The sequence below is a fragment of the Mesocricetus auratus genome, unplaced genomic scaffold (assembly GCF_017639785.1).
Source record: "Mesocricetus auratus isolate SY011 unplaced genomic scaffold, BCM_Maur_2.0 Super-Scaffold_100676, whole genome shotgun sequence".
NCBI lineage: Eukaryota > Metazoa > Chordata > Mammalia > Rodentia > Cricetidae > Mesocricetus > Mesocricetus auratus.
In genome coordinates, this window is record NW_024429266.1 from 21569053 (window position 1) to 21586197 (window position 17145).

At 41.4% G+C, this 17145-nt stretch overlaps 1 protein-coding gene across 1 annotated transcript in view; it reads left to right on the forward strand.

Annotated features, from left to right (window-relative positions):
- Nucleotides 1–1904: 1904 nt before the first annotated feature.
- Nucleotides 1905–17145, forward strand: part of Atf6 (activating transcription factor 6) — a 152696-nt gene continuing 137455 nt past the window's right edge. The window contains exons 1-2 of the mRNA XM_040739028.1: nucleotides 1905–2003; nucleotides 3934–4207. Coding sequence (XP_040594962.1) covers nucleotides 1905–2003; nucleotides 3934–4207 — 373 coding nt within the window. The remainder of the gene's footprint in view (nucleotides 2004–3933; nucleotides 4208–17145) is intronic.

A 17145-nucleotide genomic window follows, 5' to 3' on the forward strand; every position in this document is an offset into this window, starting at 1 on the left:
TGCTTTCTGATCACACATCTCATTCTTACACATTTCCCACCCTCAATACCCCTCCAAGTACCATCTCACTTTTATGTCTTTGTTTCTCTTGTGACCCACTGAATAGCTAGTACTTTTCTGTGAGCACGGATGTGGTCACATCCAAATTAGAATCAAGACTGACATCAGAATCTTTAATCTCTAGATCTCAGTTTGGTTTCACTTTCAGGGTAATATTATCTTAAAGATGTCATACTGCAGTGCTGATCTGACTAAAATCTAATAATACTGATGAGACACAAATATAACAAGGTGTAATTTTGCCAGTTTTTTTTTTTTTTTACCAGTATTCATCCATAGGCTAGAGTACAAACCAAAGCCTACTAACATCTCCAGGTTACACATCCATGATCAATAAATAAAGAGCACACTTTCCTAGTGAAAGTGAACTTGGAGGCCAGGTATGAATTTAGAAGTGTGAAATAGTATTGCACAAATGAATGCAAACCTCCCCATCTAGCCTCTGTAAAACTGGCAGCTTTAGGAAAAAGTTAAACATAGCTGTGAAGATGAAGTCAGCAGACTCACAAAGTAGGCAGTTCTCCAGGATAAGACTCGTTTCTTCGGCTTATGGTGCCCATCGAAGTGGGGAAGAGTATTGCAGAATATTAGTTTCCACTGTGTGAACATGTGTCACATGATTGGTTTAATTAAGAGCTGAATGGCCAGTAGCTAGGCAGGAGAGATAGGTGGGATTCTGGGGAAAGAGGAAGAGGAGGAGGAATCTAGGCGTGTGGATTATGCCAGGGAGGTGCCAATGAGATTCTGAAGACGTCCAACATACAGTGCAGAACAGAGGTAACTGAGCCATATGGCAGAATATGTATTGATAGAAACAGGTTCATTTGAGTTATAAGAGCTAGTTAGGAACAAATCTAAGCGAAAGGCCAACTTTCATAATTAACAATTCTCCGTGTTGTTATTTAGGGGACTAGCCATCCAATTCCAGGTGGGCATTTTAATGTATTTTTAGTATTTGTGTGTGTGTGCGTGCGCACACGCGTGCATGTGCTCACACTTGTTTGAGTTTATGTGTACCACATGTGTGCAGGATTCCTTGAAGCAGAAGAGAGCTTCTGATCCTCTGGAACTGGAATTTCATATAGATGGTTGTGAGCTGCTATGTGGGTGCTAGGAACTGAACCCAGGTGCTCTTAATTGCTGGATCATCTCTGGTTCCTAGACAGGCATTTTTAAGACTGAAAATTGAATGTGGACCATATAGATATTAGATGTTATTAGGGAATTACTGACTTTGCTAGGTATTTTCAAAATAGGCATTGTTTATATGAAACGATTTGCTGTAAGACATTCCTGTGAAAAATGAGAACGGCATTGGGAGGGAGGACAGATGGAACAGGAGTGACAAATGGTTGAAGCTGGGGTGGTAACATGGGAATTTACCATATTGCCTCTTACATTTGTTAAAATAAACATTAAAGTGTTACTGTGTGCACAATGTGTGTGTAAGTGGGTAATCCTAAAAGCACACGGACAAAGTATGACAGTAATGGAATTCGGCAAGGGGCTTGTACCTTACTGGTACAAAACTCAGTAAGATACCAAACAACAGAGAAAGAATGAAAGACAACTATAAACTCTGAAGAAGAAAGTCTTAATGACCTCAGGAGGGGCAAGGATTTCTTAAAATACAACTGGCAGAGACCTAACAGAAGACTGGCAAATTCACTACACTGAACAGAGAGCAAAAACCCCATACATAAAGACAAATGCTAAGCTAGAAGACATTCACAGCACACACAACCGTAAGATGAATAAAGCAGGCCACCTAAAGATCCACACATTGCGGAGAGAAAGGAAACCCAATAGCACACTTTATAAAAGAGTGGACAGTTCACGGGACGATGTATAATTTAATGGACATTAAGAAACACAGCATCCCTGAACTGTCAGAGAAATGTAAACTGCAGTCACAAATATGCATAGTAACACAAATTGTAAAGGTCTGATTATATCTAGTGTAGGTGAATATGCTGATGAGGATGGGTCATTTTGCAAGTGACCCAGAAAACACATTGAAGATGTCCTAGCAAACAATTCAAAGACCTAAGTGTCCATCTTAGGTAAACAAAAATTGTGACTACATCTATTCAAGGAAATATAGCAGTTAAAATATGGAGAGAGCCGGTTAATGCCGGCGACAGTGATTTGGAGAACATTACAGTGTTACATATTTATGTGAATTACCCTACAACACTCAATATATGTATTTGCAAACATTTCAACACGGTAAAAGTTAAAATGGACTGAAAAGATTTCTATAAAAATTGTCTATTTGGACAGAGGGAAATTAAGTTGGGTATGTCGTGATAGTGGGGAAAAAGTTCAACTTTCCTGTATATAAAATTAAAAATTTCATATACTGTGAGAAAATCTTAGATTTAACTGAAAAATGTTAACATTTGTTTGCTTAATGATAGTTATCCAAACATCTGTATCATAACTGTCGACTTTCTGAATAAGAGGACTTTATAAGAATTAAATTTTACAAGAATTAAAAACTGTGAAGTTGAAGTTCAATCATGATTTTTCTTAAAGACCACGGTGTTTGATAGGTAGAGAAAAATCGATTTTATTTTAGTTTGTATGCCAATGAATTTGAAGCGCCAGAATGAGAGAGTTATACATTTCACCGTAAATAAAAATGTATCACTCCAACGACTGAAGGAATGATATTTATTGCATAGGGACTTTAAAAGTGTGTGTGCGCGTGTGTGTACATATGTGTGTGTGAGTGTACGTGTGTGTGTGTGTCTACGCGCGTGTGCGCGCTGCTCGAGTCTATGCGGTGCGCTCCCAGCAGGACTCGGTGAACTCCGGGCGGGCTCGCCCCGCAGCTTTCCTGCATCCCGCAATCGGTAGTAACAGCAGCCACGAGGAGCTCAGAGGATTCTGGGAAGCATTTCTAGTTTGTTTGTAACCAAGGGAAAAATTCCACCCGGTCCTAGAGGGATCCGCGTTCAGTCATCGTTTGGTCTGGAGCAGTAGTCACCGCCACTGAAATTGAGTAAAACTGAAAAAGAAACAATACTAAGTATTGTCTTGAAACTATTTTTTTCAAGCCCAGTTTACAGTTTCAGTTGGAATTCATGATGTGTGTGGTTTTGTTCTAAAAATATCTAGAGTCTTGAGTTTTTAGTAATAGAAGTTTGACTGCTTATTGCGAGTTTTAGAAATTCTCTAGGAGGCAAGTGTGAACGTGCAGAGTTTATCGTATATATTTTCTTTGTTTAAATTGTTTTAAAGTGGGCTTTCTACGGGTATGATTTGTGAGAACGTTTTTCTCCGGTTGTGTACCAGTAAAGAATCAGCTCTAACAAATGTGGAAAATTCTTCGTGTTTGTCTTTATTTACTGTGTACGCGGAAAACTTTTACAGTGATAATAAAGTGTTCACAAATACCGAATCAGATTTCCTGACAATTTCTAATTGTGTTACGAGATATCCACATCGTACTATTAAGCACAATCAGGAGACTTTTTTTTTTTTTAAGCAAATCAGTGGTTTTTTTTTTTTGTTTTTTGTTTTGTTTTTTTTGTTTTTTACGAGACAGGGTTTCTCTGTATTGTTTTGGAGGCTATCGGTCCAGCCCGGCCTCGAACTCACAGAGATCCGCCTGCCTCTGCCTCCCGAGTGCTGGGATTAAAGGCGTGCGCCACCAACGCCCGACGCAATCAGGAGACTTTTAATATTTTTAATTTTATCAGCAAATTTTAATTTTTAATATTATCAGCACATTTTAATGGAAGCAGTTAAATCCGCGTGTTCCCCGCCCATCTTTAAAAAAAAAGAAAAGAAAAGAAACAAGAACAGTAAAAAAAAAAAAAAAAAACCCAAACCCCACAGGTCAGAAGGTGCTGAAATCACCCATAGGGAAACGTTTACTCACAGGTTTACTTGGCTAATCCGCTGACGTCTCCTTCGCTTTTGCTCCAAGTGCGGGTGTGCGGTGAGCTAGTTTGCCTCCGCTCGGCCACCGTCCGTCAGCGTTCGGCATATTTTGTCCGCCGGCCGCCGCCGTTTGGATTACTCACCGATCCGAGTTGTGAGGGAGAGGTATCTGTTTCGCGGAAGCCGGCTGGTGTGGCCGGCACCATGGAGTCGCCTTTTAGTCCGGGGTTTCCTCACGGACCGGAGGAAGACTGGGGTGAGTGGAAACGCGAATGTCCCCCGGCTTGCGCGGGCCGCGTCTGCGGGGTTTCCCCCCGGTTTCCGCCCGGTGACGGTGACAGGTGTGGACGAACCTTGCCACGGGAGCGAGGCCGCGGGTTGCCGGGCGCGGAAGGGACCATTGGGCTTGTGTCCTGGCCGCAGCGATGGCCAAGTGATGTTCTAATTGAAATTGCTGTCGTTCTCCGCCGTGTGTTCCCGGTGGAAATACCAGGGGATCTTGAGGGACCACATCTCAGCAGGATGACTGTGGCTGCCCTAAGGCTCCAAGCTATTTTCTCAGACTGTGGGCTGTGGGTGGGGAGCGAAGTGTGTGTGTGTGTGTGTGTGTGTGTGTGCGTGCGTGTGCGCACGTGCTCCTGGCATGTGTGAGAAAATAAAGTATGGTTGAAATGCACACAGAGAAGAAAACCCTCATCTCTCAGCTTTCATTATTGGTTTAAGGCGCATATCCAAATTGGCAAAGAAGCAAAGGTCCCAAGCACATGACCCGTGTTCCTGATTACTAGATCTAACATAAGCTGATGTAATCATGACTTCTGTCCAAACACAGCTCTGACATCTCTTGTTAAGTCTGTCTTGCTTGTTTTTGGTGTTCAGGAAGGAGGGAATGGAGAATGACAGCGGGCAAGCGCTGTCATCTAAACCCTTAGAGGAAGCTGATACTCCTCTCTTGATTACTAGACAGAGTATTAGCGGGATCCAGTAGGAATTCGGAATTCTGTAGGTACTTCAGTGGATCCTGTAGTGAGACTACACTGTTCTTCAGCGTTGTAATTTTGGACTGTTATTTTCCTTGGACTAGAGACTGACATTCCACCACCACACGAGTGGACTTTCAGTTAAAATGTGTTGCACATCCTAGTTTATTTTCCGGTGACAGATGTGCTCTACAATCTATGAGAGATTTGTTTTAATGCTTGGTAGATTTTCGAAGGCCTTATGGAAAAAACTGTAGATGTCTTCTCCAGTGCGTTTTTCCAGCTAAATATTTTGCTATAATAACATTAGCCACTTAGGATTTTTTTTTTAAGTCAGCTATTCTGCAAAGCACACTACTACACATGCTATTTATGTCAGCAACAGTCCCAGTTAGGTCCTGCCCTTCTTTAGATGCTGAAACTGGGGCTGAATTTGTTCTCAGAGTCTTAGAGGTGTTGAATAGTAAAAGTAGGATTAGAACCGAGGCTGTCTAACTTTGAAGTCTGCGCCCCTGGTTTTTCCACTCTGTAACACTTTCCTGTCTTTTTCCAAAGGTGGCTTCTTCCTAATGCTTCTGGGTTTGTTTGTTTGTTTGTTTGTTTTGTTTTTGTTTTTTCGAGACAGGGTTTCTCTGTGGCTTTGGAGGCTGTCCTGGAACTGGCTCAGTAGTCCAGGCTGGCCTTGAACTCACAGTGATCCGCCTGCCTCTGCTGGGAGTAAAGGCGTGTGCCACCAACGCCCGGCAATGCTTCTGTTTTTTAACAAGTCGACTTCAGTATGTTGGGGAGTTATGATTTGTTTTCTCAACCATTTGACCCTTCTATTTTCATGGCATTTCTTAAGCTACAACACGAAGCCCTTTCTGATAGCATTATTTTGTCTTGTTTACTGATTCTCAGCTGCATTTTCCTAACTCCTAGACTTGATTCTTCAACATTCAGTTCTTTGTAGTTGGTTGACTGACTCCATTCTCAGGTACCCTGCCCCAGTTCTCCTAGAATATATCCTTTCCCCATTGTTTTCTCAGCTTTCTTTTTTTCCAACTGAACAATCAACTCTTGGTCGAATACTTTCGTCCCTTAGGTGTTCAGTAGGTAGGATTGATTTTGCAGGCATTAGACACTACTGTCTACGAGGGTTTCTCAATAAAATAATGGATTCTTTGGGAGTTGCTGTTTTTGATTATTTTACTGAAGTATTGATGTTTTAAAATAATTTTAGCAGCTTCCCTGTTAAAATTTAAAATTAGATTTTATAATTGGTATTTCCTATGATTAACGACTCAGCGCAGGGTATGATGGGATGTGCTTCTATTTATTTATTTTCTAAGTGTGATTAATGAAACTTAGAGCTGGCATCTGCAAATGTGTTTTGAAAAGATCCACATAGCAGATATTTTGGACATCACTGTCGTGTGACCTCCAGTTCAGCTGCTTTGCTGTAGTGGAAAAGCACCATAGGCAGGTAGCTGAGTGACAATGGCTATGTTCTCATAAAGCTCATGGATTTCACATAGGTGTCTTTTGTGGTTTCTTTTACTTAGTCATTTTCTTAGAATCTTTTAAAGACATTGTTTTGCTGTGTATTTCAGGCTGGTCTCAAACTTCTGATGTTCTGCCTTAGCCTTCTGAATGCTGGGATTGTAGGCACATAGTACCTTACCTGGCTCCCTTTATTGTTATTGTTGTTAAGTCTTTTTTTTTTTTTTTTTTTTGTTTTGTTTTTTTTTTTAGTTTTTTTTAAAATTTTAAATAGCTTGTTTTACATGTCAATCCCAGTTCCCTCTCCCTCCCCTCCTCCCGCACTCCCCTTCCACCCTCCCTCCCACCCTATTGCCACATACTTCCACATAGGGGATGTCTAGAGTCTATCATTTTACTCATCAAGGCACTCCCCTAAGAGTCCAGGCTGAGAGAGCATCTCTCTTTGTGCTATAGGCACATGAAGACAGATTGTATACCAGGAATAGACACTGATCCACAGCTCAGAGCCCCATAGGTTGTCCAGGCCTTCTCACTGACACTCACATTTGGGGGTCCAGATCAGTCCCATTCTGGCCTCCCCACTGTCGGTCTGGGGTCCAAGAGCACTCCCCTGTTCAGATCAGCTGTCTCTGCTGGTTTTGCCAGCCCATTCTTTGCCAATTTGCTCATCATTCCTCTCTCTCTGTCACTGGGTTCCTTGGGTTCAGTTCAGTGCTTAGATGTGTGTTTGCCTCTGCTTCCATCAGTCCCAGGATGAAGGCTCCCGGATAGTTATAGACATCAAGTTCATTATCAGGAATGGGCATTCGAGGTGGTCCTTCCACTATTGCTTAGCTTGCCAATTGATGTTATACCTTTAGATCACTCGAGGTCACTCTGGTGCCTGATCTGTCTTCGATCCTATGATTCCCTCTTCCCCCTATTCTACCCCCACCCCCTCAGCTTCCTGTTCCCCCATGACCAACTCCCTTCCTCTTTACCCCCTCTATTCTTCCCAGGTCCCACTACCCCCCCCTCGCCCTGTTCCCCATCCATTCAGAGGATCTTGTCTCCATCCTCTTCTCTTGGGTATGTTGTTAAGTCTTTTGAGACAAGGTCTTGTTAGATAGGTCAGGATGGCCTAGAACGTTCGTAAGTCTCCTTCCTCTGGCTCCCCAATTATACTTAATGTATTACTTAATAATATTTTTTAAAGTGCGGTGTTAAGTTTTTAGAGTAATTGTATTGATAGCACATGTAATTCTGTACATGTACCCTCTATTCTCTACAGCTTCCTCTACTGGTAGCATACGTCTATGCTAGTTAGTTGGTTGTTTTTGTTTGTTAATTTGACACAAGCTAGAATCATCCGGGAAGAGAGAACCTCTATTGAGAAAATTCTTCCATCAGATTGTCATGTAGGCAAGTCTGTGGGACTTTTGTTTTTTTGATTAATGATTGATGTGGGAGAGCCTAGCCCTTTGTGGGTGGTGCCAACCCTGGGCAGGTGGTTTTGGGTTGTATAAGAAATTTTCGCAGGCTGAGTAAGCCATGGGAAACAGCATTCATCTATGAATTCTGCTTCAGTTCCTGTTTCTAGTTCCTGCCTTGAGTTCCTACCCTGACTTCCCTTCATACAGACAGTGATTGGGACTTGTAGGCCAAATAAACCCTTTTATCCCCAAGTTGCTTTTGGTCCTGGTGTTTTATCACAGCAATGAAAGGCAAAATAATGCAGTTAGTGTGATACCTTTGAGAAGATGAATGGACTAGTGCTGATGAGTTTTCTTCATTTTTTTAAGACAAATTCTACAATTTGGCCTGTAACATTTGATGTAATCCAGGCTTGCTTTGAATTCTTAATGCTCCTGTCTCAGCTTCCTAAATACTAGAATTACAGACATGAGCCACCATGTCTGGCTTGATAGATTAGTATTCCACAAAGGATGCACCTTAATACAGAGGCTTTGACAAGTGCTGTACAAAGTAGGGTGAGAGTGTCTCTCTCTTACACATTCCCTGTGCTCCATCCATTTACTCCTCTTTCCTTCCACCTGATAGTCCCGTGCCTCCTGATACATCTTCTCACTGTCTCCACAGTTTTGCTTTTGTTGTATAGTTGGAACCACTCAGTATGTAGCCTTTTCAAATTGGCTTATTTACTTAGTAGTATGCATCTGAAGTTTCTCTGTGTCTTTTTGTGGCTTGGTGCTATATTTCTTTTTAGCATCAAATAGTGCTAAATATAAGGGTTTTGACAAATGATAATGATCTTTTATTACAGAATCCTACACTGTGTGGAGGATGCTAGCTAGCAAACTCAGGCTTTAATGCTACCCTTCTTCGTGGCTTGTAGATGACTGCCTTCTTGTTGTGTCCTCACAATATCATTTAGCTTTAGTAATCTCAAGATCCTGTGTTGGATATAGCCATCTTGGGGATTAGGGTTTCAATATGAATTTTTGGAGGACATATTTCAGTTTAGAGCATATAGTTTGTATATATATTTACATGTTGATATATTGGTTGCTTCCAGTTTTTGGCAATTAGGCATGAAGCTGCTCTAAACGTCTGTGTGCAGGTTTTTGTGTTGATGGAAGTCTTCATATCATTTGGACTGATATCAAGGAGCTCAATTACTGGAGCATATTGTAATGTGATTTATAAGAATCTGCTAAGCTTTTATCATTTTGTGTCTCCACCAGCAGTGAGTGGATGTTTCTGTTTGCTGGCATTTGCTATTGCCAGTACTTTGGAGTTTAGGCATTTTAACAGGTGTGTGTGGTGGTGCATTGTTTTAATTTGCAATTTTCTAATGTTACATGGTGTTGAGCATCTTTCCATGGCTAGTGTGCAGTCTTAAACTTGCCCCTCATCTTCCTCTCTCCCTCTTGCTTGAATTGTGCAAAACCCTCTTTCTTTCCTTCTTCTTCTTCTTCTTCTTCTTCTTCTTCTTCTTCTTCTTCTTCTTCTTCTTCTTCTTCTTCTTCTTCTTCTTCTTCTTCTTCTTCTTCTTCTTCTTCTTCTTCTTCTTCTTCTTTTTTAAACCACTTAAGAGATGTGTGTCAAGATGAGAAGCTTCCTGCTGCTGCGGTTTCTCTCATGTCTTTAGTGTCTTTGAAGCTTCATTTCCTTTTCGTGCACTGACCAAAGTGTGACACTCCCCTGATGACACAGCTTTCCCCAAAGTCCTGGTGAAAGCCTTCTGCACCCTGCACTTCGGAATATAGTAGGTGTCTTTCTTGTCCTTCTCTGCCATTTCCAGAACACACTGCTTCCCTCCCTCCACAGTGAGAGTCAGGAGTCGATCTTACTTTGTCACAGTACACAGTCTCTACCTCCTTCTGTTGCACAGATCTGCTGATTCTTACATCACTCTCACTGCTTGGAAAACAGCTGCTAGCTTACTGTCGCTCTCTCCAACATTACCCGTTAGTATTCTTGGGTATTTCAGTAGGCTCGGCCAGTCTGGTCTCTGTCTTGTGACTGATGATCATCCCCTAAAGCTTCTCTCTGCAGCCTCTGACACCTCTTTCTCTCTCTGAATCACAACTTCCAGTCTCTCTGCCTCCTTTCCCTCACAGCACACTTGCCTTCCCTCCATGCAGATGCTGAAGGTGGCCTCTTGTTCCTAGAGAGAACCCAGCCTTCTGTGTGTGTTTCAGATCTCTCATGCTTTATTCAAATTGTTGCTCAAGGTATTTTTCCTGGTACTTAAAGCATTTCTCCCATCTCTGTTAGAAAACAAATATGTAGCTGGTTAACTTCTCCTATTTAGAGGGAGGGAAAAGAAATTCCAAACTCCTTAGATGCTACTTCCCTTCTTACTGTTACCACATTTCTCCTCTTCTTCCCCATCTCTTTTTTTTGTATATAGAGAAATTTCTTAAAAGTCCATGTTCAATAGTGACCCTAGTTTTTCCTTCTTTTTTTTTTTTTTTTTTGGTTTTTGCGAGACAGGGTTTCTCTGTATTGTTTTGGAGGCTGTCAGTCCAGCCCAGCCTCGAACTCACAGAGATCCGCCTGCCTCTGCCTCCCGAGTGCTGCGCCACCAACGCCCGGCCAATTTTTCCTTCTTTTAGCTCACATTTACATCTGTGTGTGTGTGTGTGTGTGTGTGTGTGTGTGTGTGTGTGTGTGTGTATGGAGGGTGGTGGTGGCCTGCATGCCAAGACACATATGTGGAGGTCAGAATAGTACCTTCGGAAGTTGGTTCTTTACTTGTGTCATGTGGGTCCTGAGGACCAAACTCATAACATCAGGCTTGGCAGCAAGCACCTTTACTTAATGAGCCATCTTGTGGCCCCATTTTCCATCTTATTGAAAATAATAAGACTCGGATCAGGCCAACATAAAGTAAAAAGCAAGATCACTGTGGAGAAGCAAACAAATAGGTGGTCAGGGTAGAGGGAGGTGAGGTGGAAAATCTTGTTACGAAGGCTGAAAATCACAGCTGCCATTGTTGAGGGGAGTCTAAATATTGGTGGTGTGAAATTGGTGAGAAGGACATAGGCATAGGCAGTAGATTTTAATATTCTAAGAGTGATTTGTGCCATTAGTTGGGAGATGAGTACACTGATATCTGTATTTCCCTTTTGCACCAACTGTTAAAATCCTGGCCCAAATACCTTGTGTCTCATTAGTACCCACACTTCCTCTCTTTCATCTGAAACACAAGCGTGTAGAATGAAACTCCTAAATACTTTACAAGATATTTCTTAAGAACAAGGGATGTTTATTTGAAAAAAAAACATGACTGCATGACAATATTTATAGTTCTAAGCCAGACCACAAAGTTCCTTCTAACCTTGCATTAACTATGGTCATCCATCCCTTACAAGAGGAACACATTTTAAGAAGTGTGCTGTGTGATCATCATAGTGTGGCTTGTGCTTACAAAACCTAGATTGTAATGTCGAAAACACTTAGATTGTATGATACATATGTGCATATATAATACACACATAAATGCTATAGCCTGATGGGGGATGTCCTTCTGTATATATGTTTCTCTTAATGGTTGATGAATAAAACACTTTTTGGCCAATAGAGGCAGGAAGATAGGTAGGACGTGGAGACAAGGAGAATTCTGGGAAAGGCAAGCAGAGAGAGATGGCAGGAGATGCCATGTAGAGACTGGAAGGATAGGGCATGTGTTCTCTGGTAAGATAAGACCATGTGGAAATACTTAGATTAATAGAATTGGGTTAATGATTAACAGAGAGCTAGCCAGTAAGAAGCCCTAACCATTGGCCAACAATTTTATAATTAATAATAGCATCTGTGTGTTTATTTGGGGCTGAGAAGGGCGGCAGGACCAGGCAGGACAAGAAAAACTTCAGCAACAATAGCCTATGGCTCTTATAGACAGTGAACAAAACAATCTGAGATTAAATAAAGTACAAGAGAAAATGATGTAATTAAGGCACAGTAGATGTCAGATGTATGATATGTCTGCCACTGTAACATGGCTCACCGTTTTACTGTAAATTTTTTTTATAAGTAGAGGGAGCATACTATTAAAATAAGGATAAAAAGTGTACTGTAGCAAATTCTAAACTAATAACATAGTTGTTGGTTGTCATTATTAAGATTATGTGTATACCATACATAATTATATACTTTTATGAGCTTCACAATGGTTGTTTACACATCACTACCACAGATACTTGAACATGCATTATCATAAGACACTGTATTAGCCCTGATTTCTCTAGGTAATAGGGATTTTTCAATTCTGTTATAATTTTTTTTGAGGCTGCCTTTATATATTGTTGACCATATTTGTTTTCATCATCTCTTTTCAAAGTTTTTTTTGTTTGTTTATAGCCTATGTAGCTAAGGATGGAGGATGACCTTGAACTTATGTCCTCTTGCCTCTACCTCCCAGGTGCTGGGTTATAGGACTTGTGCACACTTCACTCTACTGATGGAACTACACCTCTAACCCTTCAACAGGCTCAGCAGAGTCTTATTTCTTTGTTTTTTTATTTTTATTATTATTTTCTTTCAAATATGGCTTATTTGTGTAGCCCTAGCTGTCCTGGAACTCACTTTGTAGACCAGGCTTACTTTGAATTCTGAGATCCACCTGCTTCTGACTAAAGGCATGTGCCACCACTGCCTGACCAGGGTCTTGTTATGTAACCAAGTTGGCTTCAAACATTTGATTCTCCTGTCTTTGCCCTTGAGTGCTAGGCTCATAGGCATGTGCTTACCATGTCTGGCCAACTTTTCTTCCTTTTCTTTCTTTCTTTCTTTCTTTTTGTCTGTCTGTCTGTCTTTCTTTCTTTCTTTCTTTTTGTTTTTTGAGATAGGCTTCTTTGAATAGTCTTGGCTGTCTTGAAACTTGCTCTGTAGACTAGGCTGACCTCAAACTCACAGAGATCACCACCACCACCTGGTTTGTTTTCTTTCTTTCTTTCTTTCCTTTTTTTTTTTTTTTCTTGAGTCAGTCTTATATAACCCAGCCTGGCTTCCAATTCATTGTATAGCTGAGGATAACCTTGAGCTTACTTTAAATAAAGTTTCTTTTGAGGTTACTTTCATTTTGTATGCATGGTTGTTTTGCTCATGTATGTCTGTGCAACTGTGTCCATGTCTAGTGCCTGTGGAAGTTAGAAGAGGGTGTCAGATCCCCTGGAACAGGAGTTGTAGATAGTTGTGAGCCAACATGTGGGTTCTGGGACTTGAACCCAGGTCTTTTGGAAGACTAGCCAGTGCCCTTAACTGCTAAGCCATCTTTCTAGCTCCAATTGATCTTAATTAAAAATCAATACATTTAGTTATTATTGTGTGTAACATATGTGTGAAGGTAAGAAGACAAATTCATGGAGTTGGTTTTCTCCATTCACCTTTATATGGGATCTGAGAATGGAACTCAGGTCATCAGGGTTGCTTGGCATGTACCTTACAACTTGAGCCAACTCATCGGTCCCTTGAATTTCCTTATCATCCCTCTGCTTCTACTTCCTGAGTAGGAGGATTACAGGCATGTTCTGTGACTGGTTTATGTGGTACTGGGGATTGAACTCAGAGCTTCATGTATGTTACATTATACTGACTGAACTGCATCCCCATCCCAATCCTTTGTTTTCATAGCTTTGTTTTAGCTGCTGTATTGAACAGATCCTGCCTGAGGGCCGTGACAGAAGCCAGGAGACTATTTGGAGGCTTCTATAGGGAATTCTCAGAGTTAACTGATAACACACACACACACACACACACACACACACACACACACACACACACACACACACATCTACCTGCATGTTTTTGAGTCGAGACTTTTCTGTGTTGCTCAGGCTGGTCTTGAACTTGTGGACCCAACTCATCCTGTTGCTTCAGCTCCACAAGTAGCTGCGACTAGAGGTCTATGCCACACTGTCCATCTAAAATTCTGAAGTAGTTTCAGATCTTCAGGTAGAAGAGCACTGTAAAGAACAGTGGCAATTTTTAAATTATGTCACAGTTGCCCATTTTTTTCTTTTTTTCTCCTCCCCATCTTTTACCCTTAAACACGACAGTATATATCAAACACCCCCCCCCCCAGAAAACAGCAGGCATCACCGAACCCCAGGCTTTTCTGTATTACCACAGTGTGTTTCTTCAATTCAGAAAATAAAACACTGATACAATGTTGTGGTTCATTTCACAGAGATATTTTAAATTTTGCTATCTGTCTCAGTGACTTTTCTGTTCTAGTCTGGAATTCTCCCTGAAAACACACAGTGTTTTTGTTTCCTATGTCTCATTGATGTCCTTCATTTTGGAAAATCTCTAGTTTCTTTCCTGTCTGTCACATCCTTGGCAGTTTCATATGCAGAAATCAATAATGATCTGGCTCTGTCCACTGTGTGTGTGTGACCAGAGTCAGACCATGCAGTGGCAGGTGTGCCAGAGGTATGCTGTGCTTGATTCTCTGAGTCACATGATGCTGGCCATCTAAGATGCTTGGTCACATGATTATAGTTAAGTTGTCATCTGTCAGATCTCTGCACTGTAAAGTCAGTTTTACTTTTTGTATTTTTATTTATATTTAGGGGACATAATGTGTCAGGACACTAGTGTCGTGTTGTTATTAACATCCCCACACCCTATCCTCATTGAGTACGCCAGTCTAAGTCAGCGACTCCCTAATGGTTGCCACATGCATATTGTCTGTCTCTACCCAGTCTTACGCTATTAACGTGCAAGCAATGCTTACACCGTTAGAAAGAGCACTCTTTCCTTCCTCCTTCCATGTGGCTTCATTGAATTGTTTTATCTTAATGAATTGTAAAGTTTTACTAATGTCTAGATCAGTGGGAGTTCATTCATGTCAGTGCCTTGGGTCTTTTAACATATTCATGTTCTTTTTGCTTGTGTGTCCATGAGGTACTAGGCATTGAACTCAGGGCCTTCCTTGCACATGTTAGGCAGGAATGCTGCTACAGAGCCATGGCCACTGTTCTTTTGATATGTTCTTGTCTTTAGCTGAGAATCTCCTTTCTTTCCCTCTCTCTCTTTCTTGTTGATTGAGGTCAATGCAATATGGAATATAATATATTTATTTACCAGAATAAGAACTTACACACAAAAGGCTGGGGAGTCAGAAGCGTGGTAGGCTTCCAGAGGAAGATTGAAGAAGAAGGATTCATTTCTCTTTCACTTCCTTTTATCTCCATCTGTCCTAAATTTCCTTATCCCCGCCCTTAGGGCTGATAGCTTTGTGGGCTTACCCCTTCTCTCTCTGTCTCTCTGTCTCTGTCTCTCTGTCTCTCTCTCTCTCTCTGTCTCTCTCTCTCTCTCTCTGTGTCTGTCTGTCTTTCTTCTTCCTCCTCCTCCTCCTTCTTAAAAAAAAAAACAAGATTTCCCAGACTTATTTTGTATGTTCTATGCTCTGAGTCAGCCATTTCTCCAAAGAGCCCCTTAGTGATTTCCCTCTTGTGGAGGATGGTATTTAATATCCAGTATCTGAGCACATTATTTTAATTTTGTTGGGATGTCATTGTCCTGTTCTGTCAGCAGACTGAACTAGGCAATGAATGCATGTCTCTGTGTATACATACATGCACACAAACATCCTTAATTATTTCTTTTTTTCCTTTATATTTATTTTGAGACAATTGTCATTCTGTAGCCCAGGCTTGCCTGGAACTAGGAATGTAGTACGGGATGGTTTGAAACCTGCAGTTTCTCCTACCACTGCCTCACAAAGGCTGAGATTATAGTTATGTACCACCATTCCTGGCTGTATATGAATGTACTTAAAATTAGGTCACTTACTAATTCAGCCCAACACCTTATAGTTTTTGTAGCCTTCCCCTCTGCATGTTTCAGAATCCTCCCTCAGACAGTGAGCTATCTCACTCCGGTTCTTTTAGATGCTTATTCATGCACTTCATCAGTTAGCAGAGTGTTAACTGTCATCTCTCCTAACTACTCAGGCTGTCTCTTCCATGTGTCCTGTTGTTCTCCCTCCCATCAGCTCCATTTCATTGGCGACTCTTCACCACCACACCATTTCTTTGGATACCAGGCACTTTGCTGCAGATGACTGTGACCCCAGCAGCCTCATTTGCTCAGCTGTCTTAGAAGCTGACTTCTTTGTGTGTGGGAGGCTAGGGAAGAAAGGAAGATTGGGATGAAAGGTAAGAATTAGATTATGGATATGTATGTTTTGAATAGGAAGCTCAGACTTTGGAAGTAGATCTAATACAGAGATCATGGGAAAGGAGTAAACAGTGATCTAGGATTTTTGGCTTGAGCCAGTAAGATAATTGAATGCCATTAAGTGACAATTAGAAACAATAGAAGGTTTGGTAGACGTGATAAGAGCTCATTTTGGAGTGTGCTAAGTTGGAGGTACCTTTTATACAATCACAAGGAAATGTAAACTCAGTGTGTTATCCGTGCTTCTTGACGTTGTCAGCTGGAGATATATATTTGGCAATGCCTGGTGTAGAGATGTTATTTAAAGCTATGAGTTCTTTGGCATTTCAAGAGAGAACATTTGAAAGAAAAATTATGCAGAGCCCAGGGGCAGTTTCCATTTAGAGAGACGACACGTGCGCGCACACACACACACTGGTAGGGTCAATTAGTGAGATGGGAGGAAGATCAGGGGAACGCAGTGCTTCAGAAGCTAAGTGAAGAAAATGTTTCAATTAATAGGAAAGGATTAAACTGTCAGATGCCTCTTGGTTGGTCAGGAGAGGCAACAACTGTGAATTTATCATTGAATTTAGGAGTTTGGAGGTCACTGGTGACATCAATAGCTGTTGTGCCTGGAGTGGGGTGCTTGACTGGATTAGGTTTAAGAAGGAATGGGAAGACATGAGAGACAGCAGATGCAGAAAACTTGGAGGAGTGTTAGCTTAAGACATATCCTCACAGCCTTCTATGTACATGATTTTGGACTCTGGAGCTGAGTTTAAAGTAGCCTCTTCTGACAACTGTGTGGATAGCCTGGCATTGTTACTGTCTATATACTATTGCTGTGCTCTATTTAGTTGGTCAGAGATTGGTCAGTGTCTTCGTTACTGTTCTGTTACACCATGACCTAGGAAACTTATAACAGGAGGCATTTAACTGGGGCAGGGGGCTTGCTGACAGTTTCAGAGGGTTAGTCCATGACTGTCATGAGTGGGAGCGTGGCTCAGGCACGGCACTGGAGCAGTGGTTAAGAGCTTATATCCTGGGGAATGGAGAGATGGCTCAGCGGTTAAGAGCACTGACTGTTCTTCCAAAGGTCCTGAGTTCAATTCCC